This window comes from Gorilla gorilla, chromosome 18, assembly GCF_029281585.2.
Source record: "Gorilla gorilla gorilla isolate KB3781 chromosome 18, NHGRI_mGorGor1-v2.1_pri, whole genome shotgun sequence".
NCBI classification, from domain to species: Eukaryota; Metazoa; Chordata; class Mammalia; order Primates; family Hominidae; genus Gorilla; species Gorilla gorilla.
In genome coordinates, this window is record NC_073242.2 from 21,612,437 (window position 1) to 21,635,704 (window position 23,268).

Here is a 23,268-nt window from a genome sequence, read left to right on the forward strand (position 1 = left end):
CTTAAACGCCACCAATAGTAATCTGGCACTATTTACCCCGATAGCCACTTAGCCTTAATTTTAATAGTTTCTGATGCTTCTATACTCAATAATTATATTCCTGTCTCCTTTAAAGCATCTAAAACAAAGATATCAGCACATAATAAATACTTGTTGATTAACTCATTGAGAAAAACGTAAGAAAAACACTTAAACAGAATGTTTTATTGACTTTAGGTCAGCTGGGAATAATTACCTGCATTTATGCCTTATTTTACCTCACTGGAAAAAAGACAAATGTTATATTAGAGACTTCTGACTTTCATGTGTTTGCTGCTCTGGGCTGAGAGAATGTTCAGCTCTCTCCTGTAATGTGTGCATCAGTATTACAACTCATCAACAAAAGGTGTATGTCCCAAATTTCCACTTGCTGCCATCGACTTCTGGCCAGAAACAAACTTCTTTGCAGCCTTTAACGAAACAAACAAAAGACAAAATTAACAAAAATAAAAATATATATCATCAAGCAGGTGAACTTATTTTGTCATTTCAAGAATTTATGGATAGGACATTCTTTTTTTTTTTTTTTGAGGTGGAGTCTCGCTCTGTCACCCAGTGTGGAGTGCAGTGCTGCGATCTTGGCTCACCGCAGCCTCCGCCTCCCAAGGAGCTGGGATTACAGGCATGTACCACTATGCCCAGCTAATTTTTGTATTTTTAGTAGAGACGGGATTTCGCCATGTTGGCCAGGCTGGTCTCAAACTCCTAGCCTCAAGTGATCCACTCACCTCAACCTCCCAAAGTGCTGGGATTACAGGCGTGAGCCACCAACCTGGCCTTGGATAGGACATTCTAAGCCAGCAATTACTATAATAGCTATTGTGAAAATTAACTAGGAGATGGCTGGTGCTTTAATTTGGGACAGTGTGGGAGGAAAAGCTTAGCTGTTTCTCTGAAAGTCCCATTGTATGTGTAATGAACCAAGCAAGAGCAACACTTTGGTAAGAGGGTAGCTTTTCAAAGAGACATAAGGAAAACAACACTGACACTGTCAAATAGAGTAGTGCGGCTTCAGGCAGGGATATACTTTCCTGTTTCGGTATTACAATGGCAAATAGTCTGGGTCAATAAAAATACATTGATTGTTAACTTAAAAGTAAAACTTTATACCCTAGAGGATTCTTTATGCCACTACTTCCAAGTTCAAAGGCTGGTTAAGTGTAGTATCTATCATGAGTCAGGTGTAGGTGGAGCAGCAGCCCCCATATTCTGTCAGGCCAGCTTATCTTATTACTATGAAGGAGAGGTGGTGGTGGAAGCAGTCGGGTTGGGACGCACATGATGATAGGATATAAGATGAAGACAGCCATTTAAAAGAGTACCAAATGGGCTGGGCGTGGTGATTCACACCTGTAATCCCAGCACTTTGGAAGGCTGAGGCGGGCGGATCACGAGGTCTGGAGATCGAGACCATCCTGGCTAACATGGTGAAACCCCGTCTCTACTAAAAATACAAAAAATTAGCCGGCCGTGGTGGTGGGCACCTGTAGTCCCAGCTACTCGGAAGGCTGAGGCAGGAAAATGGCGTGAACCCGGGAGGCGGAGGTTGTACTGAGCCGAGATCGCGCCACTGCACTCCAGCCTGGGCGACAGAGCAAGACTCTGTCTCAAAAAAAAAAAAAAAAAAAAAGAAGAAGAAGAGTACGAAATGACGATTGGGGCCAAGTGAAATCAAGTCAGGGTTACTATCTTAAAATAGCCTTGTCTCTTTTTTATTTGAGACAGGGTCTCACTCTGTTGCCCAGCCTGGAGTACAGTGGCATGATCTCGGCTCGCTGCAACCTCTGCCTCCCAGGCTCAAGCCACCTTCCCACCTCAGCCTCCTGAGCTCCTGAGTAGCTGGGACTACAGGCGCATGCCACCAAGCCTAGCTAATTTTTGTACTTTTTTGTAGAGACGGTGTTTTGCTACATTGCCCAGTCTGGTATTGAACTCCTGGGCTCAAGCAATCTGCCCACCTCAGCCTTCCAAAGTGCTGGGATTACAGGCATGAGCCACTGCACCCAGCTTGGTTTTTTATTTTTTCTTATCCCCACTGTCCCTATACCAGGTAGACCTGTTGGTGAGAAGATGGCTGAGACATCTACAATGGAAAGCAAGTTGGCAAGTTTAATGTAGAAAATGGGGAAAACCCACTTACTTTGGATTAATTCTGTAGGTCATGTGCTTGTTAGGCACAGTAGGGAACACAAAGAAGTACATGACATAGTCCTTGCCCTCAAAACAGCTCAATATTGTAGGGAACAATAATATATGTGAAAAAAAAAAATTAGCAAGAACAGGAGAATGTCCTAGGCTGAGAAGAGTAAAGAAAATCTTAAGATGCTGGATGGTGAAATATTGGTAGGGCTGAAGAGGAAAAATAGCAAACTTCACTATTTAGGTTGGATCATATGAAACTGCTAATATTTGACTCTTCTTTACCTCTAGTCATCTAACATAAGCCCATTTTATAAACTACCATTAGTTTAACCTAACGTTTGATACGTTAGGTGTATTAAATGCACTTTTGACTGCCATCTCAGTGGATGGCAGCCCTCTTACTGACATCAAAGTTTAACCTAATGGTAGTTTATTTGAAGGAGGAAGATACATATACTCGAGCTGACAGGGAAGCTTGTTGCGGATCCTATGGGAATGAGCCCTCCTGCCTCCACATTAAGTAGATGAGCACCAAACATGAGAATAATACACTGCCCAAGGACGCTTATGCATCCTGAAATTGATCATTAAGTTCTCTGTTGTTAAATCGTAAGTTTTCATTTACTTACATTTATGATATCAGCGTTAGCCACTGAATCAATCTGCTGAAGGACTGTGGATGGTGGCATGTAAGAACCAGCAACTAGAGCCTGGGACCCGACTTCTTCCAGGAAACACTCAGAAGACTCCACTGACATTAGGTATCCAGCTTTCAGCTTGTTCCTGTCCAATAAAAGGCAGAAGTCAGTTTTAGAGGGCAAGGCAATTATTGTTTTTTTCTGAGTGGTGGCGGGGGGCTGTGAACATCAAAGCTTTATTTAATGGATAGAGTAACAGCGTGTCTCCCTCTTCCTGAATTCCCCAAGAAGAATGCCGCTCCCTTCTCTGGAACATACTAAAACAGTAAGTCTGAAGGGAAGAAGTCTCTTCAGGGTTGCCAAAGTGTCCTAATTGAGGGCCCACTTTGGCCTCCATTTGTGGGTCCATATGCTGCTACAGATTTGAGTGAGACAGCTGGAGAGCTCCCTAATGCTTCCCAAGGCCTCTGGATCTGGTTGTGCAATCTGGATCCTCTGCATGTCACTGGCCAGTCGCAGCATGCTCTTTCTCCTGCCCACTGGCACAGTGAGGAAGATCTCTCTGCTGTCAGTGAGAAGGCTGCCATCCACTGAGATGGCGGTCAAAAGTGCATTTAATACACCTAACGTATCAAACATCATAGCTTGGCCCAGGTTATCTCACATGTGCTCAGAACACTTACAATAGCCTGCAGCTGGGCAAAAGTCTTCTAACATAAGCCCATTTTGTAAGGAAGCACTGATTATCTCATGTACTGCATATCACTAGCCTAGGAAAAGATCGAAATTCAAGGTATAGTCATGTACTACATAATGATGTTTTTGGTCAATGATGGACCACATATATGATGGTGGTCCCGTTAAGATTATTAGGGAGCTGAAAGATTCCTATTACTTACTGACAACATAATGTTGTAGTGCAATTAAAAAAAAATAAATTTAGCGTAGCCTATGTTTACAGTGTTTAGTGTCTACAGCAGTGCACAGTAATGTCCCAGCCCTTCCCATTTACTCACCACTCACTGACTCACTTGAAAGCAGGAGCTATGCCATAAAAATGGCATACCATTTTTTATCTTTTGTGCTGTATTTTTACTGTACCTTTCCTATGTTTAGATGCACAAATACTTACCTTTGTGTTGTAACTGCCTACAGTATTCAGTACTATAGTACATGCTATACAGGTTTGTAGCCTAGGAGCAATAGACTATACCATAGAGCCCATGTGTGTAGTAGGCTATACCATCTAGATTTGTGTGAACACTGAGGTTCACACAGTGATGAAACCACCTAACACCACATTTCTCAGAATGTATCCCCATCGTTATGTGACCCATGACTGGAAGCTGAAATTGCGATGGTTTTCCTCCATAGTCAAGTTGAAAAATTGTAGTTGATCCATGGCAAGTTGGGGACAGTGTATATTGTAAACCTACCTTTTGGCTGCTAGAGTGTGAAGACCAGGGATCTTGAAGAGCCTTCTGTCAAACCAGGGTGTCAGGCCTGTACTTGGTGTCACCACAGACAACTCCACCTGGCCCACAGCTGGGGTCACAGTGTTATAAAGGTCACAGTCTTGACCTTTTCCTTTTGCCTTTTCCTTGTATGAAGTGGGTTCTCTTCTTGGATGGAGGATACCGTTCAATGCTTGTAGTTTGAAGATTCTCATGTTTATTTTCTTCTTATGCTATCGTTTCACTTGTATTACCTGTGAGTTTTGGCAGGTTTCGGGGGTGTCTGAAGAGCTTCTGCTGTCTGTTTATTTCTGTGATACCCACTTCAGCTGTTGCTGCCTCTGTTAGGGCCTGTTTGTTTCCACCAAAGGTGAAGTAGTCAAGCCAGTTCCTCTTACACAGTGAAACAGGGCAATTTTAAGGTATGTGCCCCGAAACTCAACGTATTTTTGGTAAACAGACAAACTATCAACTTACAGTGCTAATGGCCTCCATTCTATTTCTTCAGTTCACCAAGTACTGTACCGTTTACGTTACTATTTGGAAAGCTGTCAGTACAAAATTATACTGAAAACTCCACAGATTGCTTTTTGATTTGGGACTAGAACTTAGATCTAGGTAAAACTATTTTAATGTAAGGTTTTGATTAGTGAAGCAACTCCTGCCTCTTGCTGAATTTGTCTGTGAGCGTAGGGTATGATGGAAAAGGCAGGTGGCGAAGGGCAGTACAGGTCTTGTAAGCAACAGCAGCTTAAATATGGGCACAATAGCATCCACTTGGAATAAAACAAAATCCAATTCACAATTCTCCCAGAAACTTATTACTTATAGACATGGTGTTTGATAAGACAGTCGAGTTATTTGAACCTCAAACTATCATCCTTTAACACTCTACAGAAAGACTTCCATTTAAACATAATTACAATTTAATGCTGCAGTTTTACCACGTTGTCAGCTTAATTAAAAAATGATTTTACCTGCAATAAACTACCAAAAGGTTATTAGTGTGTCCTTTCGGCAATGACACCTCACTTTCTCTCTTTCACTACAGGAAGAACTTACAAGAAAAAGTATCAACTCCATCAAAATGGCAGAAAACATACCTTGACATTAATATTCAAAATTCTACTTTCTGCTTATTACCATACCTTGTAAGAACTGTGTTACACTTATTAAGAAAATACGTTTTCTTAAATTAGATTTGAAAAACTTAGGTTTTTCTTAAGTAAATCCAGTGTTTCAATGTATTCTCATCATGTTTTGTTTCTGGTACGATCAAGCAGCCCTGCATCCTATCGATTCTTGGTTCTATGTATACAATATTTAATAAATTGTGTTGTACTTACACAAGAGATGCAACTTTGTAGTGTGCTCAGCATAACAAAACTAATAATACTAATGGGAACAGAAATGACCAAAAGGTTGTTCCATCCTGGGTTGTAATTCTGTTTCCCCTGTGGGCAATACTAAATGATCATAACGACCACTGGAGTTGCAAGATTCACATTTTGAATTGTTCTAAGTAGATGGAGTCAAACTTAAATGTCTTAAGCTGCTGTATGAAAATGCAGGTTGATTTCCAACTTTGTCCCAAGTCTGTCTCTTTTAGAGAAACCCTCGAACTACTAATGAATTAGGAGTGTTGACAGCACTTTCAATCTGGACAGTGGGGATTTATAAATTGCCAAATAGCAGACAAGTATTTTAGTCTTTCTTATAAAACAAAACAAAATCAGATCTTTTTTGCGTATAAATTAGTAATGAAGAAAGAAACTATTGTAGAATAGGTACTCTTATATACTGGTGGTGTGATTATAAACTGGTACAATCTCTTTAGATTTGTGACTTAGAAATACATTTTTTTTTTTTTAAAGAGACAGGGTCTTGCTCTGTTGCCCAGGCTAGTGTGCAATGGCGTGATCTTAGTTCACTGCAGCCTCAAACTCCTGGGCTCAAGCAATCCTCCCTCTTCAGCCTCCTGAGTAGCTGGGGCTACAGGCACACACTACCACACCTGGCTAGTTTTAAATATCTTTTTGTAAAGACAGTGTCTTGCCACATTACCCAGGCTGGTTGAACTCCTGGCCTCAAGTGATCCTCCTGCCCCAGCCTCCCAAAGTCCTGGGATTACGGGTATGAGCAACTGCGCCTAGTCAAATGTATTATGTAAACATACACACATACACACACTCTGACATGGAGGCTTTCGTTATGTTTATAACTCTTAACTTAGTTGGGAATCTACACCAAGAAAGTAACACGAAACACAAAAATATTTTAAGCCCAAAGATATCTTTATAACTGCAGAAAATGCACAAGTGTATTTTGACACACCAATGAATATTGTTTAAATTTTTAGTAATTTGAATCAATGGAAACAGAATCATTGCTAGGGAAATCAGAGATCATTTTTGTCTTTTATTTGTAATTTTCAAACTTCTATAATAAGGATGCTATTTAAATAAGATAAAAAAGTATACAGATGGTCCCTAACTTAACTTATGATGGTTTGACTTATGTTTGTTTGGCTGGATGACTGGGTTATTAGGGTATTAAATGCATTTTCGATATGCGCATTTCTCAGGATGTAACCCCAGTGTAAGTCAAGAAGCATCTATATATACAATATTAACAATTATGTTTAAAAATCCATGATCAATAAACTAAGAAAAATGTTAACAATTATTCTCTAATTTTGGTGGAGACGAGGTCTTGCTATGTTGCCCAGGCTGGTCTCAAACTCCTAGTCTCAAATGAACCACCTGCCTTGGCCTCCCAAAGTGCTGGGATTAGTGAGCCACTGTGCCTGGCCAAAATGTTAACAATTATATCTTTAGGTGGTAGGATATGGGTATGTTTCCCTTTTTACGCTTTTCTGTACTTCTCAGTCCTTATGAGCATAGATTGTAATATTGTTATAATCTGAAAAGAATACAACTTTCAAATAACAAAAACATAAAACACAGTTAATACTGAGACTTACTTGGCAGCTTGGACATCTGTGTTGGAAAGGTTTCCTTGAGCTATTGTTTTTACTTGATTATAGGCAGCCTTGATAACCTAGGACAGATAAGAAAAGTTGGTTATCTGTGGTCAGTACCAGAGTCTCCTGCAGCACTGACACACTTCTTTACTGAGGCAAAAACACAGATGGAAGGTTAGTTCCAGACAAACAGCACAGCATCCATGCGGAATGCTGTCATCACTATGGGTTCCTTATTCTTCCTATGTTCATAAAGCAGCTGTTTATACACAATCCTCCTGCCCCAGCCTCCCAAGAAGCTGGGACTACAGGTGCATGCTACCAGGCCTGGCTAATTTTTTAGCTTTTTTTGTAGAGATGTGTGGGCTCAAGTGATCCTCCCACCTTAACCTCCCAAAGTGTTGGGATTATAGGTGTGAGCCACCACACCCGGCCAAACACATGGATTTCTAATCACCCATAAAGAATAAGCACCTTTAAAACTTCCTCAGACTCTTGCAGTGTCATGCCATTAATACTGCTATCTCTTACTATTCACTAAGAAGAGAGCAGTAATCCATACACAGCCAATTTGTAAGGCTTGTCCATACTTTGTAAGCCAGAGTCAAGAAGGAATCTGAATCCTTGTATGGTATTTAAAAAAAGAAAGAAAGAATAAAGTTCCAGGGATGTGGGTACTTGGTAAATATTTGTTGAATAAATAAATAAATCTGGCCATGATTTTCTCCATCCCAGTGCTGGCTGGGTCTGCTACTTATTTTTCCCTCTGATCACCTAAATTCTAGGACCTCCGTTTCCCCTTCATTTTAGCTGCCCATTTTCAGAGCCACACCCCAGACCTGATCATAGCCTAAATTTGCATACCTCTGAAGCCCTCAATTCTAAGACCCCGACCTCAGTCTTTAATCTCACTATCCTTATTCTTCCACTTTATCAAGATCTCTAGTTCCTTGACTTGTCCAGTCTTTCAATTTATCAGGCCCCCTCTGGCTTCACTTCTCTATTGAGCCTAGATCCCTGAATCATCATTTTAATCACTCTTGCCAATGCTCCCAACTCCCTTGCTATCTCCTCATACTTCTCACCTGCCCACTTTGCAGGATTCCATACTGGGATTAACCCTCATACCTACCTCCTCCATTCTCCATTAGGCTTCTGAATGCAACTGAAGAAAAATTACATGACAGTGCTGACTGACTGTACTATGAATTTGTGGTTGCTGATTTCTACCCACTTTTTGTGTACCTCACTATCTGTCTGTCCCAAACTTCACTACTTTCTTTAAACTTTCCTCTCACGTCTGTCAAAACATGACTTAGCCTCCTGTCTCACTGAGGAGGTACTTCCCCATCTTCCCAATATCTTCCAATATTAGCCTGTCTGTAAGGCTAAAAGGTCCACTTGTGTGCTGGATCCCACGTATTCGTTTCTCAGACTTGAGCCATTTATAATTTTCTATCTCCGATATCTGCTCCGATCTTTTTGTTCAGTATGTCTCTTTCAACCTAATCTCTCAGTGTAAACTCTCCTAAAACAACTTGCTCCTTGAATGTCTAAGCTCCACTAGCCCACACCAACCTCTTATTTTTTACTTGTCATTCATTCCTTAATCACTACACATTTTAGCCAATTTCCACTACTCTAGTCAAAACTGTTAAGATCACCCATGATGTCCTAGCTTGCTGAAACTACCAGACTTCTCAGTGGTAATGAATGTTATTTCACTGTGGGTCAAAATGGTGTTAAACATACTCTCTTTCCTATCCTTCAAATATATCAGCTTCTCTTTTTCTTTCTGTTTACCTGAGCCATTTTTCTTAGCCACTTGCTCCTTAAATGGTGTTGTTTCCCAGAAATTGAGCTTTAGTTTTCTTTTCCTACAATCATTCATACATATCCCTGATTTCAACACAATCTCTACACTGAAGACTTGCAAATAAACCTCCTGGTCTTCCCCTCTCCTGGGTTCTCAATTTAGATGTCTCAGAGCCAACTCAATGCAACTTGTCCAACAAGAACCAAAATATGAAGGAGGCAATTCTCTCCTCTTTCCTGGAAGCATTAGTATACATGTGTAAATTTCCCTATAGCAGATAATGCTTCAATGACATCAGACTATACAGAGCTCTGATAAGTCATTGCATTGCATTCAAACATTCCATATTTTAACTGAAAACATGTTCATGGCGGGGGGGAGAAATAACTTGTTCATGAAAGAAGTTTGGTGAGTTTGCAACTTACATCTCCAGCAGCTGTGGCCTGGGAGATAGTATAAATCCCAAAGAGTCCAGAATCTGAGTAACTGGCATTAAATGCAGAAACCTGAAAGATAATGAGACTTTACTGTATGATATTCTACCAAGTAAAACAGGGCACGATTTCTTTAAGTTTGCCTAGAAAAAACTTGGACCTTCACGGTATAAACAAAATAGATTAATATTTTACTTAGCCAGTTCTGTCAAGAACTGAAGTATTCTGTAAATAGGTTACCTCTTTCAGAACTATCACGGCTTTGTTTTTTCATTTAAATATTTCTAAAATGACTGCTCCCTTTCCTTTATGCTGGGTATTTTCTAACCTTCTTTAGATGATTAAAGGTTTATGCAAACACTAATCTGCAAACATTATTATTATAATATAGATAGGCTTTGGCATTAGGCAGACCTGGTTTCTTCTCTCTGCTGTTGGTAGGGACTTTTTCACCAATTTACTTTCATTTCTCTTATACACTCATGTCAAAAAGTTAGAGAAAAATTTCTGCTTAGTGGTCATTATCCAGATGTCCAAGCTATCAAGAGTTTAGCCTCCGAATAACGGGGATATTGCTATCTAGTTTGAGCAGAGCTTTTAGCTCTCTAGGGTGAACCCGATTTGCAGTGTTTATGTGAACCATTTACATAAAAATTATCTAAGTTCTTATTAAAAATACAAACTTCCAGATTCCCAAAATGGACCTACTGACTCAGGTCCCTGTGGATGCAGCCTGGGAGCCCAGATTTTTAACAAGTGTTCCAGGTGATTCTTATGTACAATAAACTTGGAGAACCATTGGCTCGGTCCATGTAAAGCATAAGAAGGGACTTCAATTTCTTTTATTTATTTATTTATATATATTTTTGAGACAGAGTCTTGCTCTGTCACCCAGGCTGGAGTGCAGTGGCACGATCTCAGCTTACTGAATCCTCTGCCTCCTGGGTTCAAGTGATTCTTCTGCCTCAGCCTCCCGAGTAGCTGGGACTACAGGCGTGCGCCACCATGCCCAGACAATTTTTGTATTTTTAGTAGAGACAGGGTTTCACTGTGTTAGCCAGGATGGTCTTGATCTCCTGACCTCGTGATCCGCCCAACTTGGCCTCCCAAAGTGCTGGGATTACAGGCGTGAGCCACTGTGCCTGGCCTGGACTTCAATTTCTTTAATTATAATTCTGAGGCCATCCTATTTATACTCTAAATTTCTGGCTGAGTTCTGAACTAGGAATTTCTATTAAATTACTTCATTGGATTAGGAGAGATGGGGGTTTTAGCACGTTGGCCAGGCTGGTCTCGAACTCCTGACCTCAAGTGATCCGCCCGCCTCGGCCTCTCAGAGTGCTGGGATTTTAGTTGTGAGCCACTGCGCCCAGCCTCTCATTTTTCTTTTCAAATTTAATCTCAAGCTGAATGAGTGAGTCTGTAAACAATTTCTTGGTGTTCATCTTGTCCACTTGGTTGGAAAACAAATAGTGAGATTCGGGAAGCAGCCAAAAGAACAGAAGGGGACAGAAGAAAATCTAGAAAAAAAGACTAGTTAAAATCTAGGGGAAAGTTTAATATCTACAACTTTATCGTAAAGGGAACGGATGTGTGGATTCCCTTTATTTCTAAGCATTCAATTCCTCTTTTTATATTATTAATGACAAGTAATAGACAAAGTGGAAAAGCCAGTGAGGTTTTGATAGGCCTTCAAAGATACTAAAATCAAGCCTGGCTATCTCTTCAATTGCACAAAGATTTTCTGTGTGTTTGTCTTACATTTTAAGAGTAGATTATCAGAATTATATCTTAAATACTGAGCCTTTGAAAGCAAAAAGAGAGATACCAACTGTTCAGACTCACATCAAATGGCTGCTGAGTTGCCTTGGCAACAGCCTGGTGCAGATGGCTGGTGGTGTTGCTGCCCCTCTTGACATGTGGCCCAGCACCGAGGACATGCTGAAGAACACTAAATGCATTTGCCTCTGCACTTCCCGCGACAGCACTTTCTGCTACAAAAGCAGCATGGACAAGACTGTCTCCATTCTGTTCTCGGATTTCACCTGGGGCCAGGTTAAGGATAGAGGGAAGAAGAAAATGGCTTGTTCACCATTGGTTTCATTCTCCAGTATTTCCTACAACACAGTATTAACCCACGAGTCTTTTCTGCGGCTTGGTGCTTTCCCCATGCCATCCTGTCCCCAAACACACACAAAACATATGCTCAAAATACAACACCCAAGCCATCCAATTCTATGCCGAGACTGTTCAGTAGTAAATATTCAGGCCTATTCCACCTCGACATGCTATTCTAGTGGGGAAACGCCCTTCTGATAAATTAACCCTAATAGAATGAAATGCTTACCTCCACGGTATTTGGCCTTTGCACCAGATAAACCAAGCCCACCCCTCATGTTGAGAAACTGTTCAGCAACTTGCTTTAGAACAGGATGACTCACACCTGTTTCAACAGAAGCAAAAACAAAGCTAGAACCAGAATTACTAAAACACAATCGCAAAATTTTTTTTCCTTGTTTTAAAAATACGATCGTAAAATCCAAACACTAGAAAATAAATAAGAGTCTTCCTGCCATAATGCCACTCCCCCAGAGATACCCAATTACAGTTTACTATTACTAAACTATTTACTATATACTTAGTATTACTATTCATCTACAATTTTTTCTGTGTAGTTAATATTATCTTCAATTTATTTCTAAAATGGTATCATTCTATTGATATTGTTTCTAACTTATCTTTCATAATTTACAAATTTCTAAGTGAGTAGTCTACATCAAATATTTAATGGTTATAAAGAATCCCTTTCTATGGCTGTACCACCATTTATTTGATCAATCCCCTCCTAATGGACGTTAGCATGTTTCTAATAGGTAGCTCTTAAAACAACATTGCATTGTCCATCAAAGAACACTGTATCAAGAAAGTAAAAAGAGGACCCATGAAATGCAGGAAAATATTTGCAGATAATATATCTGCTAACAGCTTGAGTAACCAAAATATATAAAGAACCTTTACAACTCAACAATTAAAAAAAAAAAAATTTAAAAATGGGCAAAGACTTGAATAGACATTCCTCAAAGTTGACTGGGCACGGTGGCTCACATTTGTAATCCCAACAGTTTGGGAGGCCGAAGCAAGTGGATCACCTGAGCTCAGGAGTTCAAGACTAGCCCAGCCAACATGGTGAAACCCCATCTCTACTAAAATTACAAAAATTAGCCAGGAATGGTGGCATGCACCTGTAATCCCAGCTACTCGGGAGGCTGAGGCTGGAGAATTGCTTGAACCTGGGAAGTGGAGGTTGCAGTGAGCTGAGATTGCGCCACTGCACTCCAGCCTGGGCAACAGAGCAAGCCTCTGTCTCAAAACAAACAAACAAACAAAAAAAGTTATACAAATGGACAAAAAGCACATGAAAATATGTTCAATGTCATTTGTTATTAGGGAAATACAAATCAAAACTACAATGACCACTTCCCACCCAGTAGGATGTTCATAATCAGAAAGACAGACGATAAGTGTTGGTGAGGATGTGGAGAAATCAAAACCTTTGTGCATGGCTGGTGGGAATGTAAAATGGTGCAGCTACTTTGGAAAACAGTCTGGCAGTTCCCCAAATGGTTAAACAGAGTTACCATATGTCCTGGCAATTCTGTTCTTAGACATAACCAAAAGAACTAAAAACAGGTGTCCTAAGAAAAATGTACACGTGAATGTTTATATTTACGACAGCCAAAAGGTAGAAACAACCCAAATGCCAATCAATGAATAAACAAAATGTGGTAATGGAGTATTCTTGAGCCATAAAAGGGAATAAGACATTGAATTGACACATGCTACAATATGGACGGACCTTGAAAACATTATGCTAAGTAAGAAAAGCCAGTTACAAAAGGCCACATATCGTATGACTCCATTTATAGGAAATGTCCAGAATAGTCAAATCTACAGAGACAAAGTAGATTATTGCTACTTAGGAGGCTGAGGTGGGAGGATCACCTGAGCCTAGGAGTTCAAGGCAGTGAGCTATGATTGTGCCACTGTGCTCCAGCTTGGGCAACAGAATGAGACCTCCATCTCTTTAAAAAAAAAAAAAAAAAACAAAGTAGATTAGTGGATGCCACAGGCAGGGGGAAGATGAGAATGGGGAGTGACTGCTAATGGGTATGGGGCTTTTGAGGGGGACGATGAACACACCCTGAAATTAGGTAGTGGTAATAGTTGAATCTGTTAAAAACCATAGAACTATTCACTTCAAAAGGTGAATTTTATGGCATGTAAATTATATCTTAAGCTGTAATTTGCAAAACAAAACAAAAAATATTACAAATGATATTCTCATGCAACTACTTTGTAAACTTGACCTAATGTTTCTGTAAGACAAATTCTTAAAAGTCACTGGGTCTACGAGTGTAAACATTTAGAATTTTATTTTTTTGAGACAGAGTCTCACTCTGTCGCCCTTGCTGGAGTGCAGTGGCACGATCTTAGCTCACTGCAATCACTGCCTCCTGGGTTCAAGTGATTCTCCTCCTCAGCCCCCCGATAGCTGGGATTACAGGCATGTGTCACCATGCCCGACTAATTTTTGTATTTTTAGTAGAGACGGGGTTTCGCCATGTTGGCTAGGCTGGTCTTGAACTCCTGACCTCAGGTGATCCGCCCACCTCAGCCTCCCAAAGTGCTAGGATTACAGGCATGAGCCACCATGCCCAGCCTAGAATTTTAACAGATATGTTCAAAAAGATCTCCCAAAATGTTGTACTAGTTTATATTCCTACTAACAATTTGTGAGTGCCTATTTCTCCATACCCTGGTTAATTCTGGGCAGAGTCAATCTTTTAATTTTGCCAATATCACAGATTAAAATTTTCTTAATTATTAGTGAGGTTGATCATTTAAAACAAAGATAGTTGGCTACACATATACAAACATATTTCTCCCATGAACTGTTCATGCCCTTTGCCTGTTTTTCTAGTAAGCTGTACTTCCTTTTAAAAAAGTTTGTAAAAGCTCTTTGCTTTGAGAAATTCACCTTTGTCACAGGTTTTACAAATACTGTAAAGAATTTAAAGCCAGTGGTTTACAAATTTAAATGTTGGATTCTGCTTTCCAAAACAAATGACTAGCAATTAAAATCCTATGATATATCGCCTGTCTGACATAAATAGAAGGCTGAAGTTTTCAAATTCTGTTCAATCCTATGTTCATATAATTACAGTTTAAGGAACTGCTCTTAAGGAAGCAAACTGATAGGCAGGCAATACTCTAAACTTACCAAGTCCAATCAAAGCCATTCTTGCACTTGTGAAATGGTTCTGAACGAAGTAATGTAACTGAGGAAGTTAAAAACACTTATTAGGTTATATTAGCATAAATATAAAAAGCTGTAAAAACATAAAAGTACAGTTTGGAAGAAAATAAATACTTAGCCTTATAAGTTGCTGTAATGAACTACAAGATACTAACTGAGGTGAATTACCCTGGGATTTTATTATAAAAACTATTGCTTAAAAGAACTAGAACCTAATTGTGGTCATGGTTGCACAACTCTGTGAATATAATGAAAACTACTGAATTGTGTACACTTTAAATAGGTTGTATAGTATGGTGAATTACATCTTAACAAAGCTGTTATTTATAAAAGGAATAAAAAGAGGCTGGGTGCAGTAGCTCATGTCTGTAATCCCAGCACTCTGGGAGGCCAAGGCTGGCAGATCATTTGAGGCCACGAGTTTGAGACCAGCCTGGGCAACACAGCGAAATCCTGACTCTACTAAAAATGCAAAAATTAGCCAGGCATGGTGGTGCATGCCTGTAATCCCAGCTACATGGGTGGCTGAGGCACGAGAATTGTTTGAATCCAGGAGGCAGAGGTTGCAGTGAGCTGAGATCGTGCCACTGCACTCTGGCCTGGGCGACACAGCAAGACTCTGTCTCAAAAAAAAAAAAAAAGGAATAAAAAGAAATTAGAGCGTACACTGGCCTAAACTTGAAAACGTGGACTATGATTTTTATTATAATGTAGCTTACGTAGTATGTCAGGTTTCTTTTGTGTTTATATAGGTAGTAATGAAGCACTATTAACATTCTATAACAGGGCTAACAGAGTTTTACCACAACACCCTTCTCGTCCATCTTTGAAGCCAATCTCTATAAAGCTTTTCTGACCATGAAGTCATTGTCTATACCAGGGTGTCGAAACTGTATGATCACAATTACTCAGCTTGAAAAACAAAAACGGTCACTGTCCCCCATTCTTGGGACTTACCCTACAGACTGATATAAAATATTAAATGTGGAATCCTAGAATCCTTATTTAAAACTGACCAACTACCCATCCATCCAATCAACCACTCAGGCGATCTGAAGATTGGTGAGACTTGGTTATCACTGGTTTATACTACCACCTTAGGCTTAATATACAAAAGTAGGGCTAAAACATGTCCTGTCAACAGAAATGCTATCCTTTCCAGATGGGTGAAAATTGGTTTGGGGTAACTAAGAAAAAAAAAAAAACTTATGACTTCTATGTAAAAAGTACAAATATACAGCACATAAACTCTATCTGTGGTATTAAAAGTAAGAGGTTTAGAAAAAAATGGCTGGAAAGGCTCCTCAGGAAGGAAAGTGATAACGTTTTGAGAATCACTGGGCTAAAGTAATGAAACTGAACTTTTAATCAATTTATCATAATCCGTGCCCTAAAATGAATGGTGTCTATATCTATGGAGTAACCTTGGAAAGTCATACTCTTTTTCTATTGATGTTTTTCTATTGATGCTGCCATTGCTCCAAGTATTCTAGCGCCAATTTCTTTAGAGTCTCCTTTAGCCTAAGGACACATTTAAAAAATACTACTAACTTTGAGATAACCAAGTTATCACAGTGAACATCTTGATGTTTGTCTATAATGCATACATACATACCTTTTATTTAAAAAAGGGAACTTTTGGTATGTCCTAATCTGTAAATTGCTTAATGTGACAACATGCTGTGGAGTTTTATGTATCAACTAATATTTTTGAATGGTTGAAGACTGTTCCATTCTATAAGTTATTTAACTAGTTCCCTAATGCTGGATATTAACTTGTTTCTAATTTTTCACAATTATAAACTAGTATTACAATAGCCACCCTTGTAGATAAACTTTTGCTATGTTTTAGCTAACTTAATGACACATCTTCATGAGGGTGAATTTGATTTCTGAAAAATTTCAAAACTCATTAGAGTCCAGTCTTATGAAAACTGCTCCCTGTTCAAGTTGGACGATATAAGTTAAAATTTCTAAATAAAAGTGCCATATGAATGAAAGGCATCAAACTGTTAATTGATAAGTCAAAAAGAGCAAGGGATACAGTTTAGTTTTCTGTAACAGCTAACTAAGAATAAAACGAGAATAAAAACCTTGAATTTTTGAGTCAGATATACTTCGAAGGTGTTGATAATTCCAAATTTTTCTCTTAATGTTTTTGATAAAATTTGTTTTTGGGTCTGGGTGGTAGGAATAGGAAATTAAGATTATACGCACATATCTACACTTGTAGATTTAGCATTCAATGTTTCATGTTTTGGAAACAAAGTTCTAAGATGCACATATGGCTGTGGCATGTGACAAACCCCTATAGCCAGCAAACGGAGGCTGGTGTGCTGAAGAACGTGAACGAGTGAGCGAGGATGGAACAGGAGCTAAGGAAGTGGGCTCAAGTCTTATTTAAAAATTCAGAGAGACCAAAAAGTTTTAGTCAAAGGACCTATTTTATATATATGTATACACACACACATATTTTTTTTTTTTTTGTAGAGACAGGGTCTTGCTATGTTGCCCAGGCTGGTCTTGAACTCCTGGCCTCAAGTGATCCCTCTGTCTTGGCCTCCCAAAGTGCTGAGATTACACGCATGAGCCACTAGGCCCAGCCCCTATTATGATACTTAAACATTTAAATACTGTTTAAAAAAGATACACAGGCTGGGTGCAATGGCTCATGCCTGTAATCCCAGCACTTTGAGAGGCATAGGCAGAAGGACTGCTTGAGCTTAAGAGTTCAAGACCAGCCTAGGCAACACAGCAAGACCCCGTATTTAAAACAAACAAACAAAAAAGATACATACACACAGAAAAGGGTTTAGAAGAAAATATACCAGGTATTAACACTGAGTGCCTTTAGGTATGTGAGATATTTTCTTTTCCTTCATTTTGCTTGAGTTTACTTTTTAATTTTTCTGTAACGATCATGTCCCTTTAGTCATGAAAACATTTCTTAAAGGATACACAAAAATTGTTCAGATAAAATTTTAGTTAAAAAGCAGGTGGATGAAAAAGCTAGCACGTTGAATTTCTTAAAGTTAGAAGATAAAAGGAAAAATTAACAAACAAACCTGAAATGGGAGATGTTCAATTTAATGTGAAAAACAAGCACATTTCAAAATATGTTTTATTGGTACCTCCTCTGATGTCACTTTTCCAATCCTATAGTCAGGACAATACAAGGGATTAGCCAAGGCATTCCGGTAAGCTGCTGCATGCAAATTTTCAATGACATCTGTGAGATAAGTGAAGAAGCATTTAGGGAAATGCACTTTCAGTAAAGACAACATTTTTAAAACCTAGAAAAAAACAAGCCTATACAAATTTGGTCATCTTCTGGCATTCATACGTTAAGAGGACTTAAAATTTATTATTATTTAACCTCTAGTAACTGCCAGTTTCTGCCAGTAGAATGTGCTGAGAAAAAAAAAAAAAGATTACATGGCAGCAGCTTCTATATACTGGAGTCCACCTAAACCACTTTTCTAACTTTAACCTAGCTGGTATCACTTGGAAGGTATACTGGCCTGGGTTTTGGGAAGTCCCCATCTAGTTATGGTTCTGCTGCCATCTTGCCATGTGACCTTGGACAAGTCATTTAATCTGAATTTTACTTACTCCTAGGTTTCCTCTCTAGGTAATAAGGAGATTGTCAGGTAGCTTTCAGGGGACCAATGGGAGCTTCCACTGGGACTTACTCCTCTGTGGTGCTTGGTGCTTTCCCTGCTTTCTTGCTTCAATGCCTTTTTGCCTGCAGTATTTCCTTCAGTTGCTCATTACCTGGCAACTTGCCTATGCGAGGCACTGTGCTAGGTGCTAGAAATACAGAGATGTGGAACATACAATGCCTCCCCTCAAATTTTAAGAGGAAAAACTGTGAAATAAAGTATTATGGGTGCAATGTCGGCAGTGTGTCAAAAGTGCAGTAGAGGTACAAGGCAAGGGCAGTGGGAATTGGAAAACAATTAATACAAGTAATATGTGGGATCCATCTTACAGAATGAGCTGGTGTTTCCCAGGGGAAATCATTTGGGAACAGCATTTTAGGCATAGGAAGCAGACAAAACAAAGGCATAAAGTATAATAATAATTTGATTCAAATGGGAATTGCAGCTGGAAGGAGAAGAGGGTAGAGCATAAAGTAAGAGAAGTGGGCTGGGGTAAGATCACGCACGGCCATATACGTATATGCTGTTTGGACTTTATCCCATGGACAATAAGAAGGCTTACTTTCATGTCAGAAGCATCACTGTAATGGCTGTGTGGGAGATGGACTCAAGATGTAAACCTGGAGGCTGACACCAGCTAGGAGACTACACAGTAACTGTTCAGGCAGAATAGATGCAGGCTGGTGCCTCACTGCCGCCAGTGGGGAAGAAGCCAATCTGGATACACAGGTCATCTTTTCTAAAATTGTACTATTCTATCTATTTCTTCAGTAGAAATCTTGAGCAACAAAGATCATGCTCCTCTGTGACACCAAGCATCATCATGAAATAACATCAGTCCCCAGGCCTGCATGTGGAGGGGAGCCTGTCCCATGCTGAGCCACTGAGTTGAGCTATTTCTGCTCTTCCTGCACATTTCTGCTCCCACCAGAAGTTGTATGACTCCCAAGAGTCAGCGGCGCTTGCTTACAGACTTGTATTACCAGTTGTACTTGTCAAGATTATATAATTAGACATTATATAAACAAAAAATATGAATGCAAAAAAGATTCCTATTAAAAAAATTAAGTTACTTACTTTGGAAAGACTCAATAAAGAGGAGATGGCTAAACAGTAATAGCAATACAACAGTAAGCAATAATAGCAGCAGCAATAAACTGGTGCAGGATTTGGGGTAAGCAAAACAACTCTTAAAAATCACTAGGGGTCAGGCACAGTGGCTCACGCCTGTAATCCCAGCACTTTGGGAAGCTAAGGTGGGAGGATCACTTCAGCCCAGGAGTTCGAGACCAGCCTGGGCAATAGAGTGAGACCTCATCTCTATAAAAAAATAAAAATAAAAATTAGCAGGGTGCGGTGGTGTGTGCCTGTAGTCCCAGCTACTCAGAAGGCTGAGGTAGGAGGATCACCTGAGTCCAGAAAGTTCAGGCTGCAGTGAGATTGTACCACTGCACTCTAGCCTGGGCAATAAGCAATACCCTGTCTCAAAAACAAACAAACAAGCAAAAAAAAACAAAACATTGGGAAGGAAACAGGAAAAACTTCTAGGATCTTATAAACAATTTACTTACCATCAAACATGAAAAATGATTATAAATGTTTAGAAACAAAAGAATAATAAATCTAAATAACAAATTTTTGAAAAAGATATTTTCAAATTCAAGTAATAAAACATTTGGCCAGGCATGGTGGCTCACACCTGTAACACCAGCACTTTGGGAGGCTGAGGTGGGTGGACCACTTGAAGCCAGGAATTCAAGACTGAACTCCAGTCTGATCAACATGGCAAAACCCTGTTTCTACTAAAAATACAAAAAATTAGCCAGGTGTGGTGGTGCACACCTATAATTCCAGCTGCTCAGGAGGCTGAGGCAGGAGAATTGCTTGAACCCGGGAGCTGGAGGTTGCAGTGAGCCAAGATCGTGCCACTGCACTCCAGCCTGGGTGACAGAGTGAGACTCTGTCTCAAAACAATAAATAAATAAAAATAAAAAAATAAATTTTGACAGCAATTTTTTTTCTTCTATAAATTGATCTTCTAAAAAACCCAGTATCTTAGAATCAAATGTGATCTGGAAATGTACTTACGAGTCTGCGGATTCTGAAAGGCCACAGCTTTGTCAATCTTTAGCTGAGGCTGAAGGTCAGCTACTTCCCAACGACGAAATTCTGGTGCTGTGGTGACATTGAGCAGGAACTCCATTAGAATATCACTACAGAAGACATCGAGATAAGAATTACGAGTCAAAAATGTAAAGCCAACATTTGAGATTCTACATAGCTGTAATGCTCTCAATGTGAAACTTTAGGTCTTGTGGTAAGCAGTGTTTTTGAGCAGTTTATGAACAATAATCCAAAACGGAAGTCAGAGGTCATAATGATGCATTACAAAGACCAGAAGTGAGCAGCTTAGTATTTCTTTCAAAGCAGAAGTCCTAAACACACACAGGTACTTACACATCACCCCGCAGGCATTCCACAGTATAAGCCATGTTTTCCCTTGTTGCGGTCACACTGAATCGGAAAATAAACTACAGTAAATCATCTGAATCAAGATAATAAACTTTCCCTTATAATCTTCTGTTATATCAACCAATTCCTTTGGAAAGAAAATTTCTGAAGTATAAAAGGTGTGAACAATAATATAACAAAACTCCACATATTCACCAACTAAAATTCAAAATTTTTTTAAAAACCAGCAAATAATTCAATCTTAAAAGGAGTGAAATCTGGTCACATGGTACAACACAGATGAACCCTGAGGACATTATGCTAAGGATAATAAGCCAGTCACAAAGGGACAAATATTGTATGATTCTACTTATGAGGTACCTGGAGTAGTCAAATTTGTAGAGACTGAAAAGAGAATGGCAGTTGCCAAAGGCTGAGGGGAGGGGAGAATGAGCAGCCATTGTTTAACAGGTACAGAGTTTCAGGTGGGAGAAGATAGGAAAGTTCTGGAGCTGAATGTTGGTGATGGTTGCTGAATGCCACTTAACTGCACACTTAAGAAAATGATAAATTTGGACCGGGCGCAGTGGCTCACACCTGTAATCCCAGCACTTTGGGAGGCCGAGGTGGGCGGATCACTTGAGGTCAGGAGTTTGAGACCAGCCTGGCCAACAGGGTGAAACCATGGTCTCTACTGAAAATACAAAAATTAGCCAAGCATGGTGGCGCACGCCTGTAATCCCAGCTACCAGGGAGGCTGAGGCAGGAGAATCACTTGAACCCAAGAGGAGGAGGTTACAGTGAGCCAAGATCATGCCACTGCACTCCAGCCTGGGCGACACAGCGAGACTGTCTAAAAAAAAAAAATATATATATATATATATATATATAAATTTTATGTTATATACATTTGACCACAATTTTTTAAAATGGCAAATAAAGTTGAAGATCTTTTCATACCCTTCCAAGACCAATTCCCTCACTCTCTCCCACTCTGGAAACCATAATCATAAGCACTACATAGTATTTTTCTGCTTAAAAAATTAAAATACCTTAAAGAAATCTTGAAACTTGCTTGTTCACACTCTATTTTGCCCTTCAGTTGTGCTATGTTGACGTATGGATCTAGTTCATTCCGTAATGGCTGTATAGTGGGCTCATCATGACTCTGTCATACTTTACCCATTTCCCTAAAGATGGACACTTAGATTGTTTCCAGTCTTTATAAAGAATACCTTTGTGAATGTGATTAAAAACTGTGGGGTTTTTCAATATTACCAGATATTCCTTGATTCTTTCCTAAGTGGTTGTATCAATTTATACTCCTATCAGCAGAATGAGACATTCTCTATCATCTTTACCACTGACAACACAATATATAAAAAATCTGGGCTGGGTGCAGTGGCTCACATCTGTAATCCCAGCATGCTGGGCTGAGGTGAGAGGATCACCTGAGGCCAGGAGTTCAAGACCAGTCTGGGCAACACAGTGAGACCTCCATCTGTACAAAAAATAAAAAATTAGCCAGGCATGGAGGCATGTGCCTATAGTCCTAGCTACTTGGGAAGCGGAGGGAGAAGAATCACTTGGGTCCAGGAGTTCAAGGCTGCAATAAGGTATGTCTGCACCACTCCACTCCAGCCTGGGAAACAGAGCAAGACCCTGTCTTTAAAATAAATTCATTAATAAAAAGAAATGCTGTTTCTGTCCTGAGTGTTCCACTGACCAGCTGCTCCCCAAGTCTTTCTCCCTCTCTTTGGATCTTCCTACTCCTGAGACACAACAATATTGAAATTAAGCTAATGAATAACCCGACAATGGCCTCTAAGTATACAAGTGAAAGGAAGAGTCTCATGTCTCTCACTTTAAATCAGAAGCTTAAGCTTCTAAGGAAGTCAGGAAGGCATGTTAAAAACGGATACAGGTCAAAAGCTAGGCCTCTTGCACCAGTGCAGTTCTTGAAGAAAACTAATAGTGCTACTCCACTGAACACATGAATGATATGAAAGCAAGACAGACTTATTGCTGATAATACAGAGTTTTACTGGTCTGGATTCCCTTAAGTCAAAGCTTAATCCAGAGCAATGCCCTAACTCTCTTCAATTATATGAAGGCTGAGAGAGGTGAGATGCAGAAGAAAAGTCTGAAGCTAGTAGAGGTTAGTTCATGAGCTTTAAGGAAAGAAGCCATCTTCTTAATATAATAGTACACAGTGAAGCAGCAAATGCTAATATAGAAGCTGCAGCAAGTTATCCAGAAGATCTACATAAGATCATCGATGAAGGTGGCTACACTAAACCACAGATTTTCAATGCTGACAAAACAGCCTTAC

The 23,268-nt window shown here is 39.6% G+C and overlaps 1 protein-coding gene across 1 annotated transcript in view; it reads right to left on the reverse strand.

The window, feature by feature from the left end:
- Positions 1 to 184: 184 nt before the first annotated feature.
- UQCRC2 (ubiquinol-cytochrome c reductase core protein 2) overlaps positions 185 to 23,268 on the reverse strand; it is a 33,048-nt gene continuing 9,964 nt past the window's right edge. Inside the window, exons 5-14 of the mRNA XM_004057330.4 lie at positions 20,943 to 20,999; positions 20,574 to 20,698; positions 17,955 to 18,052; positions 14,788 to 14,845; positions 11,854 to 11,949; positions 11,352 to 11,551; positions 9,498 to 9,578; positions 7,257 to 7,333; positions 2,811 to 2,964; positions 185 to 449 (exon numbers count right to left, since the gene is read on the reverse strand). Coding sequence (XP_004057378.1) covers positions 366 to 449; positions 2,811 to 2,964; positions 7,257 to 7,333; positions 9,498 to 9,578; positions 11,352 to 11,551; positions 11,854 to 11,949; positions 14,788 to 14,845; positions 17,955 to 18,052; positions 20,574 to 20,698; positions 20,943 to 20,999 — 1,030 coding nt within the window. The 3' untranslated portion in view covers positions 185 to 365. The remainder of the gene's footprint in view (positions 450 to 2,810; positions 2,965 to 7,256; positions 7,334 to 9,497; positions 9,579 to 11,351; positions 11,552 to 11,853; positions 11,950 to 14,787; positions 14,846 to 17,954; positions 18,053 to 20,573; positions 20,699 to 20,942; positions 21,000 to 23,268) is intronic.